We start from the raw sequence: 20153 nt of genomic DNA on the forward strand, positions 1-20153 counted from the left end.
AGGTTGACAATTCTAAACAAAAGTTTTCTTAGAACAAATGTTCAAATGTTACCAAAGTTCCGTATGATCATTTTAACAGAAGCATTCCCCATACAACTATGGAATATTGCAAACCTGAAAAAGTCCATCTGATTCACAAAAGTATGGTAACATCAGGGAATTAGCTTGAGACCCTACAAGTAAGCTATGAGACAAATGAAGGTTATCATTACATGCCTAACAATTTCTCCTTCTAAGACTACAATATTGCCACCTAATCAATGAAAATGCTTACACAGAATTTTCAAAATCAGAAAAAAATGCCTACGTTTTCTATAACTATAACATGCATGTTCTTAATCTGCTGGAACCCAAAACTTAAACGGTTCTTCAGGCGGAGTATAATGATAGACGTTGCATTGTTTTCTGAGTTTAATGTCTGTTCTCATATTTGGTTTCACATTTAATTACATTTAAAGAGAGACCAACGGTGCTTACACAATCCAACAGCTTAGACAGAAGGCCCTAACAGTGCCAAATCTCAGTATTAAAACTATCAAAGCTGTATTCTTGCATCACGGACTCCTCTCTATGTAGTCACTCAGGAATCCAGGTTACTAACGCACCCTCAAACACTCAGTCACAAAAAAGTGGGGAGGAAGAGTTAGGAAAACCTTGAATGATGCTTTAAACTTCTGCTGAGAAGTGACAACACAGCTGCTCACACTTCACCAAAGTCAATCATGTGGTACTGTCAAGTTCAACGGGGCAGAGAAGCACAATTCTATCTTCTAGGTCTCTACATCCCTGCCCCCTACTAACCTGTATGCTGACACTTACTAACCAAAGTAATGGAATTAAGAGGCAGGGTTTAAAGTTGACTAAAGCATAAAGGTAGAGTATTTCTGACTTATAAAATAGGGCTGAAGGAGCTTGTTTCTGCCTTCCACCATGTGACAGAAAAAAAAAGGCACCCTCTCCGGTTCAATGGGCTTCATCAGACACCAACTCTTGACAACACTCTTATCTTGAAGTTTACAGACCAGAACTATGAGAAATAAATTTCTGGTGTTTATAATCAACCCAGCTTATGGCGTTTAACAAACTGATTACACAATAGCACCATACAAAAGAAACGCAAATTCCTGTCAACAGCTCTAACTACCACCTTTCCAATGATGGAAGTGTAATCTCACCAATGCTTCTCTTTTTCATTTCAGCCTCTGCTGCAGCTACCATCTATCTACCATAATCACCTCCTGGCCACAGGAAAATTGACCAGAGTGCTGGCTAGCTCTACTTTCTCACAACCCAGTCTTTCGTTAATCCACCTCTACATTCTAGTTCCCATCCTAACACCGCAGAGGCATTTTCTTGCTAATCCAAGGGACTTTGTATATGGTTATTATTTATCATCAATCCAAAATCAGGCAGGATTTCTTTCTAGCCCTCCAGTAGTGTCAAACTGCTACCCTTTCAAGTGCGGGTAGCACAGGAAAATATTGCTATTCTTGAGGAGTTTGCATCAGCACTGTCCATACTCCGTGCCACAGTTTTGGCAATGGCTTGATGTGTGTCTCTCACTGTCTCATGTGTTAAAATTTAATTTCCGGTTTGAAGAGTTAAGAGGCTAGAAATGTCATGTGAGTGGTTGTTACAGGTGAGGTCTTTAGGATGTGTATAAGAGTAGATGAGTCTTTTCGGTGGAGCTCCCATTAACACATTATGGTGTCTTTATAAGAGGGAAAAAGATGAGAAGAGACAAATGAGCTCTCCACCTCTTACTATGAGATTTCCCTTACCACCTCTGAACTCTGCCAACCCCGAGGCCTTCCATTTTGCACATCTAAATAACTTCCTTTCTTCACAATTTGTCCAATCAGATAGGTTACTGCAACAGGAAACAAACAAATGTCCACACACCTGAGCTGGGTGGTTTTATCCACTCTCAAAAATTCCACTCCCATGCTAATGTCTCCATCTTATTATCCTCAGTCCAACACTCCAATTCTGCATCTTCTACTGCTTCTCCAAATACATTCAGCCATCCCACAAGCACTCACACATTCTCTAGAGCTGAAATGCTCATCATCCCAAAAGCGCTCCCTTCTACTGTCTCCCACCTCATTAAAAAGGACTGCCCTTTCACCAAGGAGTGTAATCATTATTCTTGCCCTTTACCTTCACCCTACAATTGCCAAGTACTCTCTAGGTGGCTCCTCAAAGGCTGTGAAATCAGCTACTTCTCATTGTACAGCTACAATCAATCTGAAGTCCCTGTTACACCTCACCTTGATTTCCACAGTAGCCTCTTCAGCAGACTGTGGCCCTTGCTCCAATCTTCCAAACTACACAGCACAGCCAGAACAATTCTTGTAAATACAAACCTCATCTTGTCCCCTTCAAGATAAAAGCCTTCTATTTACCCACTGATTTCAAGATCAAGATGTTTAAAATGGCTTAGGAAGTTCTTTATGATTTGACTCTGGCTTCCATTCTAGCCTCAACACTCCTCCAAACTGGTCTTATTTTAATAACCGCTCTACTCAGAATGAACTTCTTTAAGTTCTTTGGATTTGTTTTCCCTTATTGGACTTCTGGACCTGTACTACTTTCCTCTGTCCAGAGTACTCTCACCCTTTGTTGGGTAACTTTCTATGGGCACTTTTTAAATTTTCTGAATACAACACTGGTACCCAAGGAACCCAAAAGTTTGTAGTTTATGTACTTTTGTATTGTAACTGTCTGCTTTCTGTCTCAATCCCCCGTTGTGCTATGATCTGTAAGAAATAATGAACATAGAGATGTTCTATTCATCACTCCAACTCAAAATTCCAGCACAATGTCTAATATGTAGCATCACTAATAAATATTTATTGGACAAAGGACATAAAAATCTCATTTCAGACAAACTTCATAAACAAACTACTAAACTTTAGTAACACAAGAACATATTTTCAGGACATGACACTTATATATTTATTTTTACTGATTATTTCAACCATATTATTTCTGCTTAGAATCATTTTTAAAGACATGACATAAAAATCATTCACAAACACATAACAACTCCACAGAGTAGCAGTCATAAAACTCTCATCTACACTGAGCTTCCACCATGATTATGATGGTTCAGTCATCAAAAAGTCATCCTAGTCAGGGTTTGCATGTAACAGATGAGCAAAACATAGTATAAAGCTTTCTAGAAGACCCTGCTTGTGTGTGACATAGGAAAGCCCTGTAAAAAAACAAAAAGACTAATATATACAGAGAAATTACACAGACCTAAACCAACTTCACAGTTGACACAGCAAGGAAGAAGAGCTACAGAGAGAAGAAATAGCAGAGGAACTCCACCCTCCCAATCCCTTCATGGAAAGTACACTATTCTACAACACACCCTGAAAACGAGACCAACAGTAAGACTTGCTTAAAAAAATTACAACTTCTGCAAGTTTTCATGACTATTGAGTAACTGAGGTTATGACACCTACAAAGTTACATCAGTGTACAAATAGTTTCTTTCATTTTTGTGCCATTACAGATTAGATATTTGAACCAAACAAGAGCAGTGAGAGTAAAAATTTAATTGCTACTTTATAATCAAAGAACATATATAACTCAACCAACATTAATTATTACCTACAAATCATATTACTCAATTAAACTGTTGAAAATTAATGCTCTATAGGCTTCTTTGTGATAAGGAAGTTGCAATTAAATCAAAACAGAAATATTATTATGGCTAACTTCTAAGACACAATTAGCTTTGGTATGAAGACTAACATAAATCACTCTATTATCATAGTATGTTATTTTTTTTTAAATACATTGCATTATGTGACACAGTTGTAGGTACTGGGATTCCCCCCACTCCTCCCCATAGTATGTAATTTTAAACCTAAAAAATATAAGCAAAGGTCTCCTCCAGTTTTTTCAACCTTTGGAAAGCCTCATCTTATATGGTTATATGCATGCCAGCCACAATGCATTTCTGCCACAAATGAAAAATGTATGTCACTTCAAAAACACAGCAGAAATAACAATTAGTTATTTTTATCTGGTTCACAAATCCTGATATTGCTCAACCTCTTCATTTTACATCCGAGGAACACTAATGTCTCCAATGACTAAGTGATTTACGCCAAAACAAAGCAGTTATTACAATTATAAAAACCCAGAGCATGTTCTAAATTAGCACTTCATTTTCTTCTTCATCACATAGTCCAAACAATATATGCATAGTTTATAAAGGAGGAAACCATAGTCTAAATTAATAGACTAATTGTCAAAAATAAACAGAATGGAAGGCTTCATATTACCTGCTTTTCTCACTTTAATTCTGTAACACTAAACAATAATTAAAGAATACAAATGACATCAAAAGGGAAGAAAGGACAACCAAACTTACAGCATCAAGGTCTTCAATTAAAAAATTTCTGAAAAGGAATGAGTCAACAGTAAACACAATAAACAATGTTATTCTAAGCACATCATTACAGACAAGAGTTCAGATAGGAGAACAACATCAAATATCGTGAGAGAAATCCAACAGGAAAGGTACCCGTTTGGCTTGCACTGAGGAAGTCAATGGTGATCATCTCAAGAATCAGCTCGCTACAAAATTTGTCAGATACGAAATTAAATATATCATTTAAAAAAATAAAGTACATTTAAAGCCATATTTGTTTTGACATTTTTCACTTTTAAATACCAACATTTGCTACTAAAAAATAACTTTCAAGGGCTGGTGTTGAGGCACAGTGGGTGAAGTTGTTGCCTAAACCAGCAGAAGGAATAGCTTTGTCTCTCTAACTCTGCCTTTTGAATAAACACATAAATTTTGTTAAGAATTAGAAAATAACGGGCCCGGCGCGGTGGCGCAAGTGGTTAAGTCCTCGCCTAGCACGCCCGGGATCCCATATGGGCGCCGGTTCTGGTCCCGGCAGCCCCGCTTCCCTTCCAGCTCCCTGCCTGTGGCCCGGGAAAGCAGTCGAGGACGGCCCAAGGCTTTGGGACCCTGCACCTGCGTGGGAGACCCGGAAGAGGCTCCTGGCTTCGGATCGGCATAGTATCGGCCCGTTGCGCTCACTTGGGGAGTGAATCACCGGATGGAAGATCTTCCTCTCTGTCTCTCCTCTCTGTATATCCGCCTTTCCAATGAGAAAATAATAAAAATAAATCTTTAAAAAAAAAAAAAAATATAAAAAAAAAAAAAAAAAAAGAATTAGAAAATAACTTAGAAAAAATAACTCACACCATAACTGTGGATTTATCACTATCTGCACCAGAACAAACATGCAGGATTTATTACCTCCTAGGCACTATGGTAAGCAGCCTCTGTGATTATCTCATTCAATGCTCACAGCTCTATAGTCAGGACTAACAAACCATCCAGACACCACAGATGACTAGATTCCCAGAAATGAAATAATCTGACCAATGCAACTACTAAGCATTTAACAAGGTGCAAGGCATCCTGCTGGAGGCACACACACCTAATGAATATTAATGGAAAAAAACAAAAAAGCAACCCTCCTCCTCCATGAACTTTCAGAATAAGCAGAAAGACAGGCAGGAGACCACATTTCACATAAATTCTCTCACGAGGTAAGTACCCAGATCCACCTCTGAGCAGAGAGGAGTAGCTCATCAGAAACAGGAAAGATCAAGTAACGGTTGCAGGGAATAACGGAAGAAAACATTTAAGACTGTCCAGAAATCAAACAGGAGAGGTAGACAAAAAATTCACCCAGGAGAAGGCCACTATTGCAGGGAAAGAAGCTAGGATTATATCCTACAGGCCAATCACATCCAAACAATATTTCTCGAACACTCAAGAAGTCTCCGAAGACAACTCTGGCTACAGGGAGGAAAAGCGAGTGGCTAAAGTCTTCACCTTGCATGCACCAGGATCCCATATGGGCACCAGCTCTAATCTCAGCAACCCTGCTTCCCTTCCTGCTCCCTGCCTGTGGCCTGGGAAAGCAGTCAAGGATGGCCCAAGGCTTTGGTACCCTGCACCCGTGTGGGAGACCTGGAGGAGGCTCCTGGCTCCTGGCTTCGGATTGGCACAACACTGGCCGTTGTGTTCACTTGGAGAGTGAATCATTGGTTGGAAGATCTTCCTCTCTGTCTCTCCTCCTCTCTGTATATCTGACTTTCTAATAAAAAGAAATAAATCTTTAAAAAAATGGTTACAAGAGAGTAAAAGGTTAAAACTGGGTGAAACAGGCCTGAATACTTGCTTTGGCAAACAGATGTGTGAATGTTTTACAGCGTCAGGGACTGTCAGGAAAGATGTAACAGATCCTTCACCCCACACTTCGCATGCACATTACAGAGTTCAGATGTCACTGCTACTGCAGGTTTACCTTAGCTGTGCGTCATTTATTTAAACACTATGATAAGGAAACAGAATGCCTAAATTTACAAATTATACTATCAAATCAAGTCAAGAGTAATCAGTAGAATGAATTTATATCTGACAAATCTTTAATAATTTTTGATTCTTAAAAACTATGGCAGATAAAGGATTAGCTATGAAAAGACAGAACAATGACAGCAATAAGGTACTATGAACATGGGAAAGAGAAAAAGACACTGACAGCATAAACACTCAATGGCTGAGCATGGGAAATGGGAAGACAAACTCTAGTGTCATTTCTAACTCCACATTTGCTATCTAACCTTAAACTGGATCTCCCTGCTGTAGCATTCCAGAATATAAAAACATCACACTCTGGAGTTATGATTCCTTTATGATTTGCACTATGCCCCTACATCAAAGCATGTGGCTCAAGGCCATCAACCGGAAATGTTGAAATACAGTATCTCACCACTCTTCCTCCAACTCAAGGCTTGAGGACTTGAGGAAAAACGAATAAGAAAAACAAACATGACAAGACACAATCACCCTACTTCCCTAAGCATGAGAAAAATCCCTTTTACCATAAGAACCACTGGCTTAACAGCACAGGTTCAGCCACCACATGCAACAATGGCATCCCATATGGAGCATGGCTCAAGTTCAGACAACTAGGTTTCTGACCAAGCTCCTCGCTAATGAGCCTGGGAAGGCTTTGAGAGATGAACCCAGACCTTTGAAATCCTGCCACCCAGATTTAGTTGCCACTCCTGGCTTCAGCACGATCCAGCCCTGACTGCTGTGGTCATGCGGGGAGTGAATCAGTGAACAGAGCTGCCCATCTCTTTGTTTCTCCTTCCCCCCATCAGTCCACTTTTCAAAGAAATCCTTAAAACATATATGGACCAATTAGCATGCCAACTTCTAAAAGAGAGGTCTAAATTTTTCTGAATACTAACTCAAATGTTAACCAATAGAACATTAGTAAAATATCACTTAAAAACAAAAGTAATCCCCTCTACTATATTTGGTATGCTTTTAAAATAAAATTGTGTTAGTCTAAAAGCATTCACAAAGAAAACACATAACAGCAGTACTTATATCTGAAGCATAAATTGTCCTTTCACTCTTAAGTTAACAGCTTTTAAGGCATTATTAGCTTCATGTCCAGTGTTCTTCCTAATATCTTATGGTCCATCCAGTACTTAAATAATTAAAGTAACAATAAAAATTTATTTCAATAACCAAAATAAATGAAAAATGAACTTCTAAAGACACATGAACAAATATCTTCTGATATCACCAGTGAGAATCAAGGATCAGAATGGGATTTTATATCTCAAAATAATCATCTATTGATATTTAATACCTAGTTCATAAATAGGGATATATAGCAAAACACACAAGTTGTAGAATCATAAGCAAAACCTATCCACCTGATAAAAACTAACTCAACAGAGACCTTTTAGGTATAAAAACTTCACGACTTTGGTTAGCAAAATCCTAACAGCGCCCAGCACAATGGCCTAGTGGCTAAATCCTCACCTTGCAAGCACCAGGATCTCACATGGGTGCTAGTTCTTGTCCTGGCGCCAGTTCTAATCCCAGCAGTCCAGCTTCCCATCCAGCTCCCTGCTGGAGGCCTGGGAAAGCACTAGAGGTTGGCCCAAAGACTTGCAACTTTGCAAGCACATGGGAGACCCAGACTCCTGGCTCCAGGCTTTAGATTGGATTGGCTAAGCTCCGGCTGTTGCTGCCACTTGGGGAGTGGAATAACAGAAAACCTTTTTCTCCATTTCTCCTCTCTGTAAATTTGCATTTCCAATAAAAATAAATAAAATCCTTTTAAAAAGCAAGAAAAATCCAAATAATAGGTATTAAGTCACATAAGAAGTACAAAATTAGGACAATTGCAAAACTAGTGAAGTCATGTCATGAGGTACTCACGCTCTTGCCATTTTATATTCTAGTTTTGTCCTCAGACTAGAACTTTCATGTTATAAGATAGTTTCAGCAACTCAATCATCACATTCTTATATACACATCCCCTAACAGGGAAAAGTTCCCTTCCTGCATCCTTTATCAAAGCCTCACAATACTGTACATGCTTGCTGAACCCTAAAAAACACACCAAGATGTTACAGTCACTCTGATGACATTTGTCTAGTAAAAACTAGGGGAAATTTCCTATAGTCTCAGCTTCTGGGGTTGGCACTGTACAATAACAAAGAGATAAGCCACAGCCTGCAGTGCCAGTACGCCGTTATTAAAACACAGGTTCAAGTCCTGGCTGTTCTGCTTCTGCTGCACATCATGGATAAGGCACCTGCAAGGGCAGCAGCAGATAGTCTAAGCACTGGGGTCAGCTGCATCAACAGGAGAGAATCACATGGAGATTCACATGGCTCCTGACTTAAATCTGGCCCAGTTCTAGGCAGTGAAGCCACTTGGGAAGAAAAACAGTCGATGAGAGATGACTTTTTCAGTTTCCTCCATTTCTCTCTGCCACTCTGCCTTCAAATCTATAAACAAATACATATCTTAACTTCCTCTAACACTTAAACCAAGTCAAGTTGATCTGAGCAAAAGCAAATGTTAGAGAAATTGTCTGCCACAATTATCATGCAACAATGCATGATAATGGTATTATGAGGATACTGCATATAGTTCATATAAAAATTTTGATAAAAACATTTACAGTTCTGAGATCCTTACACTGATCTTTCGTTGTAATTCCCATAAGCCTGTGAAGCCATTCCACTTCCCCAAACTTTTTAAAGTACTCCCATCGAATTGTGTTAGTTTGGACTGCTATAACAAATTTCCTTTAACTATGAGGTTTAATATATAAATGTACATTTCTAGAGGTCTCACATCAGGGTGGGAGCATGGTCAACTTCTGCTGAAGATTTTTTTGAGTGACAACAGAATCTTGTCACTATAATCTCAACATGTAAAAAGGCAGTTTTAGAAAGGAAAATCCAGTCCACTGCAAACACCAAGCTGAAACATCTAGCATTCTGCCTGGTCATTGCTATTTCATTCCAACTTTCTTTCCATAAAGGTAGAGAGTGATAAAGAGGAAGGGCTAGAGGGGTTTTCTATCTGCTGGTTTGCTTCCCAAGTGGCCACAATGGCCAGGGCTAAGTAGAAACCAGGTGCTAGGTTTTTCATGTTTGTGCCAATAGCACAAGCACTTGGACCAAGTGCTGCTGCTTTTTCTAAGCCATATACAGGGAGATAGACTGGAAATGGAGCAGGCATTCGAAGCAATGACATTAAGACACAGTGTTAGCCCCTATTTTTGTTTTCTTAGTATGATTAACATCTCATTGTCAACTACCAAGCATGAAAAATTTAAACTATTATGTGAACAGTAAGAAAATGCCATAATTTGTAATGAACTTTGTTTTAAATTTTACCATAAAACTTATGTGAATTGTAAAGTGTTCTGCTTCTAAACAGACAAGACTGTACCTCAATGTTTCTAAGATCATCCTACAGCAATCTATAACTTTAAAATATACTTAAAATAAAAAAAAAACCTCACACTTTGTTTAGCTCCTTCCACTAAAAGTACCTGATTTCTCACGGTGATATGAAAAAGAAAATGCCCTTTCTACTTGCAAATGTCAATCTTGGTAGGTAACTTTATATGAACAACTATAATTTTAGTAACAATAAAATAGGCACATAAAAATACCTTCCTTTTCTTCTGAACTTTTTTCCAAGTATACCAATACCTTCAGTATAATATTCTGGGACTTTCATTAGATTCTGAAACACACTAAAACTTCTGATTGACCTTTTATTACCAGGGTTAATTAAAAACAGACACAGGGAGGCAGGTAGAGGGAATATATATATATATATATATATATATACACACATACATACATACATATATATACATACACACACACTATTATTCTGAAAAGCAGTTTTGAAGTTTTAACATTCAAATAATCCAAATAGAATTGCCCAAGAAATTGAGTGGAGTCAATCTGTCTGCCTATTATCTGCAAAATACAGGTGAGACCTATAAACACATGATTAAAGCTTATTTCCCATAAAACAGCATAAAACCAGTATTGGCAATGAGAAAACAGATGGATCAGATGGGCAGACAAAAAGATTAAGAGTTCACTTTTATATGTGCCCAACTTGAGAATCCTTAGAAATTTTTCCTAATGGAAATAAAAATTGCACAGAGTTAAACAGAAATACACACATGTATGCATGCACAGAGTTCTATAAAAGTATAAAAGTATACACATTTGTTTATCATCGAAATGATAAACAAGAAATCATGTCATTCCTACACCCAAGTGTAAATTGCCCATTTTGAAAAATTAGCATGCTGGTTCAGGATTGGTCTTTAGGGCAATAAGCAACCATAATGGCCTGATATGCTAAATAAACCCACTGAAGTAACCAACATCAGAACCAAGCAAGGCAGATTACACCCACATCCAAAATCCCTGGTGATCTAGGACTAATGAGAACGAAAAAAATAAATATGGGTAAAGGTCCAGAGTGGTTTGGATTTCATGCTCCAACTCCTTCCCTTTCTCTGTCTCTGACACACTGCACCCAGTATACAAACAGCGCTGAATACACCAGTGATGTGTGTAATGTGCAGAAAAATGAGTTGAAAATGTCTTTTTTGACAACTTGTCTCTTAGGGAGACAAACTCCCCGCGAGTTTCCACACAAACCGCAGGTGGGAGTACTGTCCAACTCTGTCCTGGCTTTATTTTCAAAGAAGTTCCTGTAGCACCTCACTGGAAGCCTTCCTCGGGGAGGGCGGGGAAGCTTTCCACTCCTCCCCAAGTTTAGTACAGATAATGTCTCATGTCTCCGCTCCAGCACACAGGTTAAACAGACTGTCCATCTTAAAAGGTTTGAGTTCCGTAAGCTACTTATCCCTCTCCTGCAGTGGAACACATCACCTGGCATTCTCCATACACTCTGTGATGATCCAAACTCAAGAAACCAGTGCAAGTACACGGAGTCTCCTGCATGTGAGTAATACAATCACACGCACGAGAAGCAGCGGATGCTGAGCCGGTGCATTTATCTCGTGCCATTAAAAACAGCTACATATCCATGCAAAATTACTTGGGAATACTGATGACACACAGAGGTATGTCAAAGGCACTTCAAATATCTTCATTTGAGCAAACCTTCTATTTTTCTTAGAAAGCAGTTGTGAGCTACTCAGTTTTTCACAGTGCATATTCCTAGCTACTTACATAGCATAGCCTAAGAAATAACCACATTATTTGCAGACAAATTATTGTAAGAGTAGTTTTTGATGATGGTCAAGTTGATAAGCCTACTAGAAATCATTAGGGAATTTGAATTCTTTCTACATGAAAAGAGGCCATTATACATTAAAAGGTGCTGATTAACTGATCTGTGCTAGTGATTAAATAAATGAAAGCTACACTAGATGTACAAATGATATATTATGAAAAAGCAAGTTTCCCACAAAGTCACATCACTTTGCATGAATGAAGAATCCAATACTAGTTTTCAATGACCATATGCAATGTAGTCACAGAAAAGTTACTAGAATTTTTTTTTTGCCTAACCACTTATTTCTCTTGAGCATGTTCTTAAAGAAATTAACAATTTATTTACATGAGTAACGATGCTTTCATGAGGAAGCACACACCCACATGCAGGTATCATACACACACACACGAACACACACACCATCAACTGTAAGCAATTCCTCCTGTCCAGAAAGACCCGTCCAAGGAGGGTATCATACAATGCACAAGATTTGGAATGTTCGCTATTTCATAACAACAGGTCATGTATTCCAGAGACCATATAGAACATACTAGAAAGTTTATTTAGAAGAAAAATTCAAATAAAAAAAAATTGTATTTCAGAATCTCAGCATGCTGCGCAATGCTTTCATTTAAGTGGACATTTGATAATTGCTACCACTTACTGACCGTGTAGTATGTGTTAGCAATGCACTGAACACCATATTTAATTCTAACAATCCTGACTTGTTAAATGGCTTGGCTTGTGTCACTAATTTAAAATATGGGCTGGGGTTGTAACTGGAACACCATTTGTCTGATTTGGATATCCATGATCGGGGAGTGGGTGGCAGTTAGGTAAGCAGTTAGGATGCCGCCCAAAACCCCACTGGAGTTTGGATACCCAATTCAGGCTTCTGATTACAGCTTCCTGCCCGTGCCGATCTAGGAGGCAGCAGGAATGGCTCAAGTCCCTGGTTCCCTATCACTGCCATTGCAGAACTCCAACAGCATTCTCAGCAACAGGTGCTTACAAGCTTAGCACCGTGACCCGGGAGACAGGAGCACACTCTTGCAATAGCTTTCTCTCTTCTCACGTGTTCTCTCTGCCTCTCAAATATGCAAACAGACAGACTAAAGTGTCAACACTTGCTGCCAGAATTACCACCTCCTAACAGGCAGCTAATGTCCCTTCAATTCAACTGCAGGCTCCAATTTGCCTTGTCCAGAAAGAAGTCATGCCAAGTCAACTATTATGACGTATGTCCTCAACGTTTACTCCAGTAAAGAAAAATAATAACAATGAACTCAATTTGCTACACTTTCTGGTGAAGTGTTGTCAAAACCTATTCTAGACCTCAGGTTCTGAAGTTAGCAAGGATGAAACCACTTCTGATCAAACCTGTTCAGATACCCCTTTAAACGTACACCACACTGATGACTAACCACTTCTCTATTCACCCTAGGAGGCTTATCTCCCAGTACAAGAGAGCCCGGCTTGTGAACTGAGTTCCAGGACTCGCCAACATTCCAGACACAGACGTACTCATAGTTTCAAGAGCTCACTTCTTTGATATTTTCTCTTCCTGTCACACAGGTGAACACTGAAATGTCACTATGTATTAGCATTAAAACTCTTGTTCATGAAAAAAAAAGTTTTCAAAATCATTCTTCAATCCGTGACGATGTTTTCTTCAGTTTTTTCATTGCTAAATGCCCTTCTCACACAAAAAAAATGCTCTTCAAATTTAATTATGCTGTTGTCAAGTGTTTTCACATTAGTCAAGCCACTGGAGCTGGTAACGTGCTACAAATATGTTTAGATTTTTTTTTTTAAAACCTTCATTTCAAAGTTAGTGTAGTAATAACCTTCCTAATTCCTTACTTCTCTTTGCCCTCTACTCTGGTAATTTTCCCACACGAAGTTTACCCTTGACTCTCCTAACTTTATATGAACAACTATCAAGACTAAAACTGTTGGATTATGGCATAGAAAGAAACAAACAAACAAAATCACTGAAAAGGTATTTTTAATCTGAAAACATAAAATTTAATGGTGGCTCCTCTCAAATCTCTTTTCAGAACATTACCAAGAATTTTTAGGGCCTATTTGCACCTTAAGATTTAAAAAAGAATTAAAGGGAAAACAGCTCATAATGAATTCAGCTGTTCAAGAAGTAGGGCTACACTTTTTCACCTGAGGCTGTTTTTTTTCATTCTAAGCTATTAGAAGAGCTTGCAACTATCTTCAACCTACTCACACTCACTTGCAGTCATGTGTGGGAGTGTAACTCCATCTGAAAAGCCATTTAGAAATTACACAACCAGGAGACACCTACCAGAATGGCCTGCTGTTCAAAACCGCAATTACACTCCCCAATAAGTTTTTTTTCTAAAAGCTGCCTTATCAGCTACTGATAAGTACAATTCCTAAACACTTTCACAATTACATTAAACACAATCGCTTCACATCTCGCCTTCCACAGTTCCTGATGGGCTAAGCAGGAAATCAAATGAGCTGAACCTCTGAAATAAATTTTCATAATGAGGTGATGCTCAGAATTGCAGAATTCAAGGCAAAGCTTTAAGCCATATTGAGAAACAAGCACAAAAGAATGAAAGAAACCAATACAGCACGCCTTCAGTACTTTCTGCTGCTGCTTGAACAGTAAGAAAACAATTTCCTAATGTTTGCCAGGAATTACACAGCGTGCGTTCACTACCAACACGCCCCCCTATTCGCCACGCGCCTCTGAGGCTCGGCCTCGGGATGAGGACCAATGAGCCTCACGTCTGCAACGCCAGGTGTCCAGAAGCGACCACGCAAAGGCCTGGCTGGACCGGCGCCTGGCCTCGAGGCCACGACCCGCGGCCGGCCACGTCGCGCGGCCTCCCACCCCCGCGGCCGCCATCGCCCACGCCCTGTCCTCCCGCTGCCTAGCAACGCGGCGGCGCTGCCTGGCAACGCGGCCCGCCCCATCCACGCGGGAAAGCCAGCGGGGGTCACGCTACCTCCTTTTTCTTCTGTCCTCCCCCGAGCTGGATGCAGAGCAGCAGCAGCAGCAGGAGAAAGGGAAAGCTGCCCGTGGGCAGGTACCGCAGCCGCCGCCCCGCCTGTCTCCGGCGTGAAGGAGCGCCCCGGGCACCCATGGCCGCAGGGCAGTGCCTCCTCCACGCGCGGTAACCGTGCGCGCCCAGCTCCTACCGCGCCTCACGCTCGCCAAGCCGGTCGCCGGGAGCCCCCAGGGTGGGCCCTCGGGGGCGGCAGCGGCTTCGCGAGGGACCGGGCTGGCGGCCGAGGACGGGGAGGAGGAGACTGACAGAGCATCCGGTTCACCGGGAGAGGGACCTGGAAAGGAGCGGGATGGGGCAGGAAGTGGGCGTGGCGACGCAGCGAGGCTCCGCGCGTGCGGCGGGCAATGGGCGCTGCACCTGCGCGGGGGGACAGGTGCTTCTCGCAGACCAGAGCTGGAGGCTGTGCGCTGCTGAACCGATCCCTGGCCCGGCCAGATCCCTGCTACCCCGACACTGAAGCCTCGGACACAGAGCTCCTGGGATGATGGAAAAGAGCTTTTGTGGAATAAATAACCTGTTCCATCCAACCATCAGCTGTCTTCAATCCCCCAGGGGCATTTAGTAGGGACAAACCCGGGTTTCCACCTATGGAGGTGCCGGAGATGGCAATCTCGCCTCCTCCACTTGGTTCTGTTCACAAGTTTGCTGCATTGCCATGGTGCAGAGTACTGCAGACATGGAGAGCACTTGATGTGACTCCTGTTCTCTAGGATACTTGGAGGACAATAGCAGTCAACCACTCACTGAGCAGATATAAAAGAGGTCTTTTAAGGAAAGATTTATCTCATTTGAAAGTTGAGTTGGAGAAATCGAGAACTTCCTTCATCGGGAGGCTCAGTCCCCATGTGTTCTTGGCAGAACCACACCACCAATGTGCATGGCAGGGACCCAAACACTTAACGCCATCTTACCCTGCCTTTCAGCCAGGTAGGTGGTGGAGCAACGTTGCCCCAATGGGGTACCTGCACAGGAACTGTAGTAATCCACTCTGCGGCACTGTGGTCCCAGAGTACTGTTCTAACATATCCTGGCTTGTATTGCCCTACCTCGACATGGCTTCCCTGGTGCGGGGACCTCTCCCGTCATTTAATGAAGCTCTACATCCTGGGGTCAAAACAGCATATTTAAATACATAAAAAATGAATATATAAGATTACCAAGGAACTAGTCAGAGTAAAGTAAAAGAGTGTTATCAAAATTAAACCAATTAACCTTATATGTACGGCAACAAATGCTTATATTTGGGAAGATATTAGAAATAAACATTTAGCCTTGGGAGCCTGCAGCTGTGTGAGAGACCTGAAACAGCTTCCGGGCTTCTGGGTTCTGGTTGGCTCAGCTCCAACTGTTGTGGCCACTTGGGGAGTGAATCAACAGATGGAAGATCTTCCTCTCTGTCTCTCCTCCTCTCTGTATTTCTGACTTTCAAAAAAAAAAAACTGAAATTAAACATTTTTTTAAAAAAAGTGAGAAACTTTTAGAGCCTAGTGGCTAAAGTCCTTGCCTTGCATGCTCCGAGATCCCAAGTGGGTGTCAGTTCTTGTCCCTGCTGTTCCACTTCCTTTCCAGTTCCCTGCCTGTGGCCTGGGAAAGCGGTAGAGGGTGGCCCAATCCCTTGGGATCTTGCACACACATGGGAGACCTGAACGACTCCTGGCTCCTAACTTCAGATCAGCTCAGCTCTGGCTATTGGCTGCTTGGAGAGTGAATCAGCAGACAGAGGATTTTTCTGTTCCCCCTCCTCTCTGTATATCTGACTTTCCAATAAAAATAAATACATCTAAAAATAAAAATAAATAAACATTTAGACTTCACAGTGTGAATGACCAAGCTGTTCAGAATTTTCCAGATGCTGGCCAGCTATGTGGGATAAGGGATGCAAATAAATTCTTGCCATTACATGCAATCTAGTAGGAATTCTAAAAATGTGGGAGTCTTGAATTAGGGCTGATTGCAGTATTTCAAAATATCTTCACAATTCTACTGTGATACGAAAAATCTAACTTGTATGGGAAACAGGTTCTGCTAAAACTTCTTAAAGTGGCTTGTTAACTGTCTTTATTACATGCAAGAGACTTCAGCATTTTGTGAGCTCCTGATAGTTAGAATTTAAATTTCCATTACTCCAGATGAAGACACTTACTCCACAACAACCCTCTCAGATACCTAATACTGTCTAATGCAGACATGTTCAGATTAAAAAAAAAAAAACTCAAGGCCAGAAGAACAATGGTATCCGGGCTCTGTAAGGCATAACTGTGCTCCATGAGCATTTTGAAAGAAATTTGTGAATCAATGTCTCTTACCTCAGGCTTTTGATTTGCCATGACTGTATATGCACTTTCCTATGTTATTACTTAAACCAACTTTAAATGAGTTAAACTTACCAATTCATCTGAGCACAGACGAATGAGTGAACTTGGCAGCAATCAGGAGGAGAAGAACTTCAGAAAACCAGTTCTAATAATAAGCACAGCAGTTCTGCAGGGGCTGAACGTGGAGGACAAGAAGTTATTTAATTGGCTACAGCTGGGCTTTTGTCTTGAGCATGGTCTGGTGGGTAGGCCCTTCTGTTATAGCCAGGTAGCTACTTGGTTGTGATGGGCTTTTTCCCCCATTTTTCAAATCCCAAGAAAAATTTCCAAGTATAGGTGTCTCCAACTATAGAAACAACCTTAGACGTATGGCCTGCTTGTTTTGCTTTAAGCCTACAAAGGGACAGTTCCTTGCTTTCCCTTGAAATGTATGAATAGAGGCTCTTTGGGACCTTTTTTTAAAAAAGTAAGTTTCTGATTTATATCAGTTAAATATTAGATTTGCTCAACACGACAAAATCCTTCATCTTCCCCTTTCTCTCTGATGTGTTTCAATTTCTGTGTTGATACCACCATGCTACTCTTAGCCATTTGCAGCACCTCTGAGCCACCTTCCCTGTTCTCTCCCTGGAACCTTGCTGCTGAGGTCCATATTGTTTCCAGGCTGCTTCTCTCCTCCCCACAGTGCCTTAAGAATGTGTTTTCCCTTTCCCAATCTAGAATTTATTAGAATGAATTAGATATAGTTAGTTATTCCTCCTATATCTGCTTAAAAAATATTAGTATCCTCCTGCACTACCATAATCCAAGACTACTTAGCCCTGACATCCTACGTTCTATTCTTGGTAGAGCAGCCAGAGTAATCCTTCTAATCCACAAGTCAGTTCATAGTATTTTCCGTGTCCTCGTCTGTAACAGCAGTCATCCATCCCCTCAACCTTTGATTACCTTTCACCTGAGTACCTTCCCAATTACATTTCCTGTCTTTCTTTTCCTACTTTATCACTATGCTCTACCTGTGCCACCTGTCTTGTTTTGCTTAAATATGCCACGCACACCTGCTCTAAAGCTTTCATTTTTGTTATTTCCTTATATTGTAGGCATGTTCACCTACAGAGATGTTTACTTGGTATACCTCATCACTTTATTTAGATCAACTCTCAGATCTCCTAAAATCCAAGCTTCTGCTCTTTGAAAGTAACCGATCTAAAATATAAATTCCCTACCCTTAAAACACACACACACACACACACCCCTTAGCTTTTTATAGGATCAACCCCTCCACTACCTGACATTATGCTCTTGTATTCTGTGTTTCCAGTTCCCCTCAATTACATGTAAATTTTTAAAAGATTTATTCAATTTCTATTGCAAAGTTAGGTTTACAGAGAGAAGAAAAGGCAGAGAGAAAGATCTTCCTTTCACTGGTTTACTCCCCAGCTGGTTGCAATGGCCAGAGGTGAGCTGATACAAAGCTAAGAGCCTCCCCTTGGCCTCCCATGCAGATGTAGGGTCTCAAGGCTTTGGGTCATCCTCTACTGCTTTCCCAAGCCACAAACAGGGAGCTGGAAAGAAAGTGGAGCAGATGGGATATGAACCAGCACCAGCACCCATACTAGATCCCGGAGCATGCAAGGAGATGACTTTAGGCTACCACGCTGGGCCCCTTAAGATTTATTTTCAACTGGGCCCTACCTGGTTGCCTAGAGGCTAGTCTCATCTTGCATGCTTCAGGTTCCCATAAGGGGCCAGTTCCTACCCGAGTGGTCCCGCTTCACATCCAGCTCTCTGCTTGTGGCCTGGGAAAGCAGTTGAGAATGGTCCAAAGCCTTGGGACCCTGCACCCAAGTGGGAGACCCAGAAGAAACTCTGGACTCCTGGCTTTGGATCGGCTCAGCTCCAGCCATTGCAGCCACATGGAGTGTGAAACAGTGGATGTAAGATCTTCCTCCCTCTCTTCCTCTTTGTATATCTGACTTTCTAATAAAAATCAAATAAATCTTAAAAAATAAGATTTGTTTTAAATCTTCCTGTGGTCTATGGAAAGGAACAAAGACTGATACCATATCTGTCTATAATCTAATTTATGGTTGAGGCCATGGTTGAGGCCCACTACTCAGAAGTAGTAGAGGCCTTTCAAAATATTGCTGCACATTGACAATGCACTTAATCACTCAATAAGCATCATGGAACTATACAACAGCATTGGTGTTCTTCTCATGCCTGCGAACACAGTATCCATTCTGCAAACCATGGATTATAGAATACTATGTTACAGCCTTATTACTTAAGATATACATTTTATAATGGACCTAGACAATAAATTAAAAACCTTCCAGGAAAGATGCACCATGCTAAATATCATTATGAACATTTGTAACTCATAGAGGAGCAAAATAACATTAATATGAGTTTGAAAAAAGTTGGTTCCAAATCTCATGGATAATTTTTGGAGTATAAAACAAGTAGAGGGAATAATTATAGATACGGGATCAAATAAGAAATTAGAAGTAGAGCCTAAGTATGTGATTGAATTACTGCAATGTCATGCTAAAACTTTGAAGAGCTTCTTACAAAATAACAAAGCTTCTGGTTTCTTGAGATTGAGTCTATTCTTGTAGACAGCTGGATAATCATTACTGAAATGACAAAAAGCATCTGTAATATTACATAACCTTAATTGACAGGGTTTAAAAGGTTGAATCAAATTGTGAAAGTTATTCTACTTTTGTGTAAAATGCTACCAGAAAAATGTGATCTTCTCTGTTTTAAGAGATCCCCACGGCACACCCCATATTCAACCACCAATACCATGATCAGTCAACAGACATCAGAAGCAGAGATACTCTGCTAGCAAAACGATGAGAATTCGCTGAAGGCTCACTCAATCAACAGCATTTTTGCAATATATTTAATTAAAACGCAAACTGGTTTTGGGGGGTAATGTTATTGCACAGTTAGTAAACTAAATTGCAGCATAAACATAACTTCTTTAAGCACTGGAAAACAAAATTTATATCATGATATATTGCAATGTTTGCTTTTTTGCAGTGATCTGGAAATGAAGATTTAATATCTCCAATATGTATCTGTAGCTGCTGTGAGCTCCCATAGATTTGCCAAAAGGACTCATCCCAT

At 40.6% G+C, this 20153-nt stretch overlaps 1 protein-coding gene across 2 annotated transcripts in view; it reads right to left on the bottom strand.

Moving 5' to 3' along the window:
* TUSC3 (tumor suppressor candidate 3) overlaps positions 1-14991 on the bottom strand; it is a 144855-nt gene extending 129864 nt beyond the window's left edge. For both annotated transcript variants that reach the window (XM_040966221.1, XM_040966220.1), the window contains exon 1: positions 14638-14991. In XM_040966221.1, the coding sequence (XP_040822155.1) occupies positions 14638-14775 (138 nt within the window). In that variant the 5' untranslated portion in view covers positions 14776-14991. The remainder of the gene's footprint in view (positions 1-14637) is intronic.
* Between the last annotated feature and the right edge of the window lie 5162 nt (positions 14992-20153).

Source organism: Ochotona curzoniae, unplaced genomic scaffold (genome assembly GCF_017591425.1).
Source record: "Ochotona curzoniae isolate NIBS_2020 unplaced genomic scaffold, NIBS_Ocur_1.0 scaffold_4505, whole genome shotgun sequence".
NCBI lineage: Eukaryota > Metazoa > Chordata > Mammalia > Lagomorpha > Ochotonidae > Ochotona > Ochotona curzoniae.